The sequence below is a fragment of the Brassica napus genome, chromosome A4 (genome assembly GCF_020379485.1).
Source record: "Brassica napus cultivar Da-Ae chromosome A4, Da-Ae, whole genome shotgun sequence".
Lineage (NCBI taxonomy): Eukaryota > Viridiplantae > Streptophyta > Magnoliopsida > Brassicales > Brassicaceae > Brassica > Brassica napus.
Window position 1 is genome coordinate 1860669 of NC_063437.1, and position 9851 is coordinate 1870519.

Consider the following 9851-nt stretch of genomic DNA (forward strand, 5'->3'; position numbering starts at 1 on the left):
GTCTTCATGTAAACTCATGAACAAATGTATCAGTGTTTGATTCTTAACTCATGAAATACTAATCTCTTGGAGACAATATCGCTGCCACTCACCTACGTATGTTTGGGACTTTCCTTCTCGATTTTTTCGAATTTTGCTCCTTTTTTTGCCTATATACCCACTGCATTTAAAGTCACTAGTAAGCAGTAACTACGCAAACTTAACCTTTTGAACCATACTCTACGTCAGAATCGCATTAATATCATTTATGGTTAACTAGATTTGTTTTTATAAAACAATAAAACTAAATTGATAAAAGAAATTCCCTTTTTGCAACTTGTAAATTACTGAGTTGAAACTTTTATAAGCGTGTGCGTGTTTATTATTTTAGCATTGATCTAAAAATCCGACATAATAACAAATAAATAAAAATCTTCCAATCCGACATAATAACAAATAAATAAAAATCCAAATCAGCAACCCACATGTAAATCAGAAAATAGTCTTGCACGAACTCTCTGCTTACGCTAGAAGGTCCATAACGGATGATCTAGTGTCACGTGTATGGCAGAAAAGAGTGTCGGTTCCTTCTTGTCCAGCTTACTCGTTTTATGCTGACAATAACAAATACTTTTGTTTGTACGATTTAAGAAGTTACTATGAAACTGAAAGGAAATAATAAATAAGAAACCCTCATTGTTTCTTTTCTTTATATATTAACATACAATTGAAAATCTCAAGTTTCTTGTTGAGGCGATTTTTCTGCAAAGAGCATACTATAGAATAAACAAACTTGCATGCATATAATATAGAACTCCTATTAATTTAGTAGGAATGGGTCATATAACATTATCATAACCTAAGCATTACTTTTAAGAAAATCAACTTTTATCGGCCAAATTCTTCATGAATCATTAAATGAGTTTTATAAGTCTGTCACCCCACATTTTACACCCACAAAGGTTTGTCACCCCCACCTTATCGTTTTATTTAAATTTTCTCCTTTGTTCTCTTTTGTTGTTCATATCTTTTCACAACCTCACGCTTTTACGGTGTGTGGGAATATAAAGATACTGACTTCATCTATATCCTAAACAATTACTGATATATGTTGTAATAATGTTGTGACTCAATAAAACGTTATAAGCTTAATATAACTAGCTATATAAATGATAAAACATTCAACGGAGTTTTACACAGTAAACACAGAAAGAAAAATGTCAATAGTTCAACTAAACTGTTTGTTTTAATTAGACAAACCAATTGAGCGAAGTTTTGACCATTGTAGTACATAATTATATCACTAATGTACTAAAAATGATATAGTAGTAACCAGTGATTGTAATGAGTAGAGCGGAGATATAAAGTTTCAACCGAATCAAGTGATTAGATTATGAGCTTTCTTTTTCATGCCACCTTTTGAGCCTTGAATGATAATTGGCGCGATATTGACAAAATCCGATTCCAATCGTGATGGCATTATTGTATTGTTACATAATAGTTTCAATAATCGAAGAAGAAAGACGTTTTCCAAAAAAAAATTCTTGTTAAGACAACTCAAAAGTAAAAGTGGTGGCCAAAATTGACTTTAACCAGCTCAAAAGACCCAAATAATCACATGCTACTTAATAAAATAATTAAAATTTCTAATTATGAACATGTGATATCATCATAACCTTAATTGTTTTCTTAAAGCCTCCTTTCCTATGCTGATTAATCGGCGGAGTCATAGGTTATCGTGGTATGTCACTAAAGTTCGGCTTTAAAATTATTTTCCTAAATCTTCACTATTATGCAGTATCTCCGGTTTCTAATTAGGTAAAGAGAAACACTGTAGAGCACTATTGTAAAAAAATATAAGAAAAGTTTATAGATAAGTTCTAGGAATCGATTCTCATTTTTTGTAACAGTTTTCAACCTTTTCCAAAAGATTATGGCATTTTCTGAAAATGTAAATGAATTCTTAGCAGTAAAGGAAATTCTCATTAAAGTATTGCCGTCTGTAACTTTAAAATTTTAAATGTATCGTTTCAGAAGATAACCACAAAATTTTTTTTGACTGAAGATAACCCTAATTTGAAGCTTCTAACAACATTAATCTATGATTATCAGGTTAACAGTAATCTTTATTCATACATACCACTAACAAAGATAATTAGACACAAGATATATATGTATACATCCTTGACAAAAAAAAAGATACGAATATATCCTTAGTATAAATAATGAAAATGGTGCATTAATACTCTTATTTCCCTGTTTTTATATGATTATCGGAAGAATACCAAATCAATAATGAATACAGAACGTGGACATAAATAAACTGTTGGGATTGTGAAATCCCGTGTCCAACTCTATATTATCCGATTAGTACGATATTGTCCACTTTGGGCCTAATTGGCAAGCCCGCATGGATTTACTTTTGGTTTCCATCCCAAAAGGCCTCGTACTATTAGAGTTGGACATCTCTTTATATATTAGACAATTCTTGTCTAATTATCCAATGTGGGACTTAGTTTGTTATATCACATTCTCTCCTTCAAACTAAGGATCACATTCATCTCGTGTTCCACAACTGACTTCCAGGATCTTCTGACTTGATTTCTGCCACACACCTCTCATTCCTAACTCATAGAATACCATTCATCTCTCGAAGGGTATTTCGGTCTTCTTGCAGATTTCTCGTCAACTGCTCTGATACCAATTGTTGGGATTGTGAAATCCCGTGTCCAACTCTATATTATCCGATTAGTACGATATTGTCCACTTTGGGCCTAATTGGCAAGCCCGCATGGATTTACTTTTGGTTTCCATCCCAAAAGGCCTCGTACTATTAGAGTTGGACATCTCTTTATATATTATACAATTCTTGTCTAATTATCCAATGTATACAAAAAAATCTATAAACGAAAAATCTCTCTATTTTTGTTTTATACTATTTTAAAAAATCCAAAAATATAATAATGCTAACTAACAGTAACTATACACAGAAGAATCTAACTCAGACGAACAAATACGTTTCATAATAGTCGCCGTAATGTCGAAATGATTACTATTACCGCGTTGTACTATATCACGACTTTTTAACGACAACGCCGCGGAGTTTCTCGTCGAACTCGCTTCCGCAATCACCTCACTCGGACCAACCACCTCAAAGCCCTTCCTCATATGAACATTCCCAACGAGCTGACTCAGCACTCCCGATTCCGACACAGAGCTCTTTCTCTTGTGCTGCTGCTGCTGCTGCATCATCGCTCTCACGATCTCGGTGTGCATGGCGCTCGACAACCTCCTGATCCCTTTCGCTCCACCGATGATAACCGCCGGGTTAATCTTGTTACTGCTGTGTTTAGAGGCCGAGAAGAAGAGGACTGACTCGGGGCTCCGGTTACGAACCCGGGTTAACGGGTCACCGAGGATTAACGATATCTTCGCGTCAACGAGCATCACGTGCTTGAAGCTGCGTCTGAGTCTTCCGAGGAGCATTGGGTAACAGGCCCATCTCCGCAAGGCTACCGGGACGTGGTCCATGAACCCGGACAGCGAGTTCTCCGGGTCCAGCTCGGCCACGTCGAAGCCCACTACGGAGCCGTGAGTCAACTCGTCTGACTCGTTATTATTAGCTCGGTGTGTTTTCTTCCCCCAGATAGGCTCAGACGTGTCCTTCTTCGTTAATTGGTTCTTCGTAAACCGGGTTAGATTAAATCCCCAAACCGAGTCGGTTTCGGTTTGATTCGAGTTCCGGTACAGATTAACTAGTTTCGAGAACGAGATGTTCTCTTCTTCGATCAATTTATTGAATCTCTGAGAGTTGAATAGCAAAACGACGTCGGATCGGGAAGTGACTCCGGAGCGGTGAAGCAACCGCACGAAGAGGCGGAGATCGTCCTCCGTCGTATCGGAGGGGATGTGAGCGACGATCAGATCGTGCATGCTCTTGGTTCCTCTCAGAAACAAAGTACCCATCCCCTGGAGAGCATAGCGGTTGCGACGGTTGATAAAACCTCGAGCTCCTCCGGCGACGTCGCGAGTGAGGAGGAACCGACGGGGAGAAACGGCGGGGAAGCCGGAGGAAGGTTCGAAGGTGGAGAGAGTGAAGAGAAAGAGGGTGAGGAGAAGGAGGAGGATGCAGATGGAGATTGTGGATTGGGCTATGGAGAGGAGGAGACGGGAAGATCTGGAGCGGAAGAGAGTCGTTGCCGGAGAAGGAGAAGGAGAAGGAGAGTCGTCGTTGTTGTGGTCAGGGAAGAAGACGAAGAGGAATCCCATTCCTCTTCCACTGTTCTTCGTCTCTTTCGTTGATGATATCAATCCCATTCCCTCTCTCTCTCTCTTTTCTCTATCACTGCGAGTTTCTCTGGTTAGTGGTGAGGAAAGAGCATTCGCTTTCTCTTTTGGCTTTCTTCTCGAATTTGCCTTTTTAACAGTTTTTTTTTTTAAATTAATCTGTTTATAATTTATTTATCGGTCCCTTTATTTATTGTTATTTGTTGGCAACAAAGATAACGATGTGCCGGGTCGGGTCCTCGGGGTCAGATACTTGTTTGGAAACAAACAAAATTGTGGGTTGGATAAACAGGAGATGTTGATTAATCTGATTTGGAAACCCTGATATTTAATAATTTCATAATAAATTATTATACGGTTAGTAAATGTTATGAGCTATGATGAATACGATCACATGTTTATTGGCAGATAAAATAACTCATTTTCATGAATCACGAGACAGACGTCCTTGGTTAATTGTATCGAGCCTTTAGAAAAAGAGTCTCTTATGTGATTTTGTGTTATCAATAAAATCAATTTGATTACCACGTCATTAAAGGGTGTGCATAATATTCTTAAAAACAAAAAAAAATTTTGCTAACCGAGTATCCTGGTCCCACCGAAATGGTATAGATTAGAGATCGAAGTGAATATGGACGCTGCTAAGACGTCACCATGTAGCTCACCGTGTAACAGTCTTCGGTTTCAGATGCTGCAGCCCAAAAGTTTGACCGTTCTCACTCAGTCCGAAGACATTGAAAAGTTTAGGCAATTACCTTCACAGGTTTAACCATTACATTACTATTTGAAAGGCATTTTACTAGGACTTTCGAAGCGATTTGTTATCAAAACCATGATTTTCACTTATGGACTTCTAATCTTCAGTTAGACAATTATAATGCATTTAAGAATTGAAGGACAAAATAGTTAGCTGAATGCAACAACTGAATGGGAGTAATGAAACTGATTGAATGGAGTATTGACGTACATCTTTGTGTTAAATGGTGACTAATTTATGGAGCTGAGTGAATTTTTCAAACAGAAAAAATGTTTCGAAAGAAGCTGATTTGTGTTGCTGAAAACAAATTATGCCAATCAGCTATTAAGAATTTTGGATTATAATCCTCCTCCTGAAATGGCAAAATACAAGAAAGGAAAATACAAAAAAATGAGATACGTGATTGAAAAAGTACTTGGAAGGGTGTTAGGCCCAGTTCATTAAATCTGCCCCCTTGATTACAGCTAGGATCCGTGATCGGACGGTACAACTATGAGGAGAGTAATGAGTACAGTACGGGGTTTTCGCCTTCTTCTATTATTATTAACTTTTTTTTGAGAAAAAGACTAGGATAGCACCAAACCAAATTTTTGTTCGCAAAGTAACACTCAAGGCTCAAAGTCACAAAAATAGGTTTCATTAAAGAGGTAAATATACACTTATACCCCTTGGGTTAATTAATCCAAATTTTAGGGTTTAGAGTTAAGGGGTCGGGTTTTGAAATTAGGATTTAAAATTTTATAAAAAGTAAATACTAAAATAAAAAATAAAAATTTTAGAAACAGTTTCAAAAAGTATTTTTAAATTATAAAAAGAAAATTTGAAAAAAAATAAAAAAAAATTTCAAAAAAAAATTTCAAAAAAAAATTATAAAAATTTCGAATCTGAAAATATATAATCTGAAACTATAAAAAAAATTATTTTTTTTTCATTTTTTTTTATTTTTATTTTATTTATTTTTATTTATTTATTTAATTTTAAACCAAGGATATTAGGGATATTTTACCCTTTAATGAATGTCCATATTAACGTTTGCTATTATTAACGATTGCCATATTTTTTTTGAGCAACTTATTATTAACTGTATATAAATCAAAAACTAGGCCCATTAAATGATGATTTGACTTTTGTTTCCGACTCCATGAGAACAAGTGTGTGTGTGGGTGTGTTGAATGCTGACGGTGGTGTATCTAATTTTATAATTGGAACCTTCTGACGATGCTACTGCACACGTGGTATCTCTTCTTCTGCAGATTTTGTTCTTTATGATTCTGTTTCTTTCCACAATTATTTCTTTTAAATGTATAATTACCAAATTTTATGTCGTCTAGTCATACCATTAGCTTATCAGCTACTAACTATAAACTAAAAAGCTGATAAAGTATCAAATTTCCTAGAATATAGCCCATTAATCTTTATGGAAAAACAAGTGAAAGCTTTCAACTACACTAGTCCACTGCTTTAATCTAACCAAAATTTTACTGCCCATTAAAAGTTGGTAGATTACGACTTGAGTACTTACTGACAGGAAATAAATCAACTTGGTACTTTTTGGCCGCTTGTAAAAACCCTCTGGTGATCTATTCCTTTCAATAAAAATCAGAAACTTTCATTAGTTTTATTTATTGCATGGGTCTGTGCAGCCTGTCCAGACTGTTTTTAAACCATCAAGCTGTCTAGATTTGTCGGTGGCCTTCACACATTTGAGCTAAAATCGAGTTTTAAAAGCCCAAAAGCTAAAAAAAAAGAAGAAAACACATTGTTTCGCCCACTATGTAACTGACCGGACATATTGGGCTAGGCTTCGAACTTCGTCTGAGACTATTTATAATCAAGCAACCTTGTTTAGGACCATTTACCCTTGTTGTAGAAGTGAAATCAAAAACTGGACGCACGTTTTGAATGGTCGTCTCCTTAAATCATTCTCATCTTCATGTTTAATGTGATTTGTTTCTTCTCTGTTAGAAACTTTAACCAGAGTAACTAATGTTTGATTACCCTAAAAAAATAAACTCTACTTGATACGAATGTACACCAAAAGACCAGGCAGCATGAAACAAAAGGAGAATGCACAATAAAACCTCTACTAAACACCATAATTAGAAAGAATGATTGATATCTCAATCAGTCAGACGCCACTTGACTTCCAGAGTTATCGCAGGGTGGTTCGATCTTTGGCTTCTTTCTCTTTGCAAAATACGCTGATGAAGACAACCTAAGAAAAGCCAAAACACACAAGTTTTCAGTATATAATTCTCAGAGTTCTCAACAGAAGAGGAAAAGCTTGTAACACAAGGTAGGGTTTGTGTTTGCAGCTTACCCCAGCTGCAAGGAAGTGTCGGAAGGGTGCTCCTCGTTGTCATTTTCGTCATCATCGTCTGATGAAGAGCTCTCAGGCTCTGCTTGCGGGCTAGAGAATTGCGGTATTTCACTCAATGGTTTTGGTCCTGACATCGCCAACATGTCTATCTGAAGGTACATTAGCTTTGAACTCAGTAGAGATATAGTTTGGGATCATACTAAGTTAGTGTAAGGATTTAAAGTAAGTCTTTACCTGTTTACGCAAGATTTGGTTCTCTTCCAGAGCTCTCTTCTCCTGGTTGATTATAAGCAAATGAAACAAAGATCGTGAGATGTAAGTAACATTGAGTAAGACTTGATGAATGATACAATTAGAGAAGCCTTGTTCTTTACCTGTAACCGAGATCTTTCTACCTGGTTGAGCAAGAGTTGTGTCTGAATCAAAACAAAAACTTTGCAAGTCAGAGATGATTCACAGATGGATTGTGAATAAAAGCTATTCTTTACCTTTCGATCCTTGACGCTATGCAAGCTATCACTCAACTGGTGTTCAAGAGAAATAAGATCCGAGAAACTCATACCCTCAAGCTCCTTACCCTTCAGTCTCCTAAAAACAATCAACCAAAAAATGAAAAGGCAGAAGCTTTAACACAAGAAACAAACACACGTCTTTACAAGAGAGAGAGAGAGACATACTCAATAGCAAGCTGTAGCCTCTCAAGTTCGCTCCTCAAAGGTTCATCTGTCCGCAACTGCAACAAAGGAATCAATGTACGTCAAGGAAGGGATAACAAAAAGCTTATCACTGCTTATAGATAGATACACATACCACATCACCATTATCTTGAGAAGAACAAAGTAGAAGCTGTTGTTGTTCTTCTCTTTGTCTATGACCAGCCGTAACAGCACTGTACCCATATCTAGACAGAATGTGCTCCATACTTGAACACATTTGAAACCAAACAAAACAAAAAAAAACTCTCAGTTTCAACCAAAAACCTCTAAAGATTGCTTCTTTATTCTCGATCTCAGATCTTTCTCAGACAAAACACAAAACCCTAAGAACAAATCGATTTCTTTAGACACCAAAACCCATAAAGCCAAAACCTTTTCACGAATCTCAAATGAACACAAAACAACAAAAGACTCGTCTTTTTACCTTCCGCTGGAGAAATCGTAAGCCTTGCCGGTGCTGGAGAAGACGATGACGGCGACCTCCGCGTCGCAGAGGATCGAAAGCTCGTTGGCCTTCTTCATCAGCCCGTTGCGTCTCTTGGAGAAAGTGACTTGGCGACTGTTCACATTCTCAATCTTCTTTATCTCTATCCTTCCTCTCCCCATCTCTGAAAACAATCAATCGAAAACAGAGAGAGAGGGAAGTTAGTAAAGCCCTTTGCTTTTTTCTTTTTAGAGATTTTGTGTATTTATTATTATATATATAAAGGAGTTTTGATTTTGATTATATGATGACAATTGGGAAAGGAGGAGGGAGGGAGGGGCTAAGGAAGGAAAAGAAAAGTATTACCAAAATTAGGGTATTGCATTTAAAAAGATGGAGTTACTATAAGTAGCAGTTTTCCATTTTTGGTGGCTTTGCTAATTTGCTTCTTCCTTATTTTGGAACTTTCTTCCTCCTTTTATAACGCCTTGTTTGGTTTGCCTTCTTTCTTCTCTTTTATTTTATTCTTGCTTCGGTTCATGATTATCACGGTGTTAGTTTTTTTTAATTAATTCACAAGGAAATGTAATTTCTATTTTTTTTTTTTTGGTAAAAATGTAATTTCTATTTTCTTAAAAAGGTTGACCGTGTTTCACGAAAATATTTAATGTAGAGTATATCACTGTAAAATATTTAATCAACTGTTTTGGTCATAGTCAACAGAAAGTTTAATAAAGTGTACGACTAAATTAAATTGTCCTATTTTGTATTTTTGGCAACATGATAATTAAGTCGTATTCAACACTGATATCCTAAAGATTATTTTATTTTTTTTGGTTTAAGGGTTTGATATCCTAAAGATTATATACTGTCCATCTTTTGATATTATCTTTGCCATGGTTGACAAAAAAAGAAATTTTTGCCATGTATATATAATAATTCATATTTAATCTAAGATTCGAAGAAAAAAAAAATTTAGCAAAAAAAAATAATAATTCATATTTAAACCTTTATTTAATTTTAAGTTGATAAACGATATTAGCTAGTATGTTTTCTTGTTCTTTTTTTTATTTTTAAGTTTTTGAGATCTATAGAAGCAAAAAAAAACAAAAAGAAAAAGCTGTGGCTATACCGTTTCTATAGATAGTGAGATTTTGGAGTGAATCGAATTTGTTTTATCTTATAGCAAAAGCAAATTTCCTTTTTAAAGATACTTTCTATTGTAACCGAAAACGTATATAGAGAACGTACATTGTCTTTTGGAATTATCCAAACAATAGGAAAATACTAAAATGGCAAATAAAAAATATCTGGTTGGCATTTTTGTCAACAAATAAGTTGAATGGAAATATACCTTTTTTTTTTGTT

General features: G+C 35.5%; 2 protein-coding genes across 3 annotated transcripts; both read right to left on the reverse strand.

Annotated features, from left to right (window-relative positions):
* Nucleotides 1-2882: 2882 nt before the first annotated feature.
* LOC106445200 lies at nucleotides 2883-4627 on the reverse strand. The gene has a single exon (XM_013886715.3). It carries the CDS (start codon nucleotides 4294-4296, stop codon nucleotides 2950-2952), a length of 1347 nt encoding a protein of 448 aa, XP_013742169.1. The 5' UTR covers nucleotides 4297-4627; the 3' UTR covers nucleotides 2883-2949.
* Nucleotides 4628-6922: 2295 nt separating this feature from the next.
* Nucleotides 6923-8859, reverse strand: LOC111214976 (agamous-like MADS-box protein AGL18). 2 transcript variants are annotated; one of them, XM_022717910.2, is made up of 8 exons: nucleotides 8484-8859; nucleotides 8154-8265; nucleotides 8021-8076; nucleotides 7832-7931; nucleotides 7718-7759; nucleotides 7578-7619; nucleotides 7344-7492; nucleotides 6923-7238 (listed from the first exon to the last, which is right to left on the reverse strand). In XM_022717910.2, exons 1-8 carry the CDS (start codon nucleotides 8663-8665, stop codon nucleotides 7148-7150), a joined length of 774 nt encoding a protein of 257 aa, XP_022573631.1. In that variant the 5' UTR covers nucleotides 8666-8859; the 3' UTR covers nucleotides 6923-7147. The 2 variants fall into 2 exon arrangements, with proteins under 2 accessions (XP_022573631.1, XP_048633875.1); XM_048777918.1 differs by having other exon boundaries at nucleotides 7718-7931.
* Between the last annotated feature and the right edge of the window lie 992 nt (nucleotides 8860-9851).

Coding starts and splice junctions, on each gene's coding strand:
- LOC106445200 (XM_013886715.3), bottom strand. CDS start 4,296: ATGGGATTGATATCATCAACGAAAGAGACGAAGAACAGTGGAAGAGGA.
- LOC111214976 (XM_048777918.1), bottom strand. CDS start 8,665: ATGGGGAGAGGAAGGATAGAGATAAAGAAGATTGAGAATGTGAACAGT. Junction 7,620..7,717: donor TAGAAAGATCTCGGTTACAG/GTAAAGAACAAG, acceptor ATAATCAACCAG/GAGAAGAGAGCTCTGGAAGA. Junction 7,493..7,577: donor ACCAAATCTTGCGTAAACAG/GTAAAGACTTAC, acceptor ATGTACCTTCAG/ATAGACATGTTGGCGATGTC.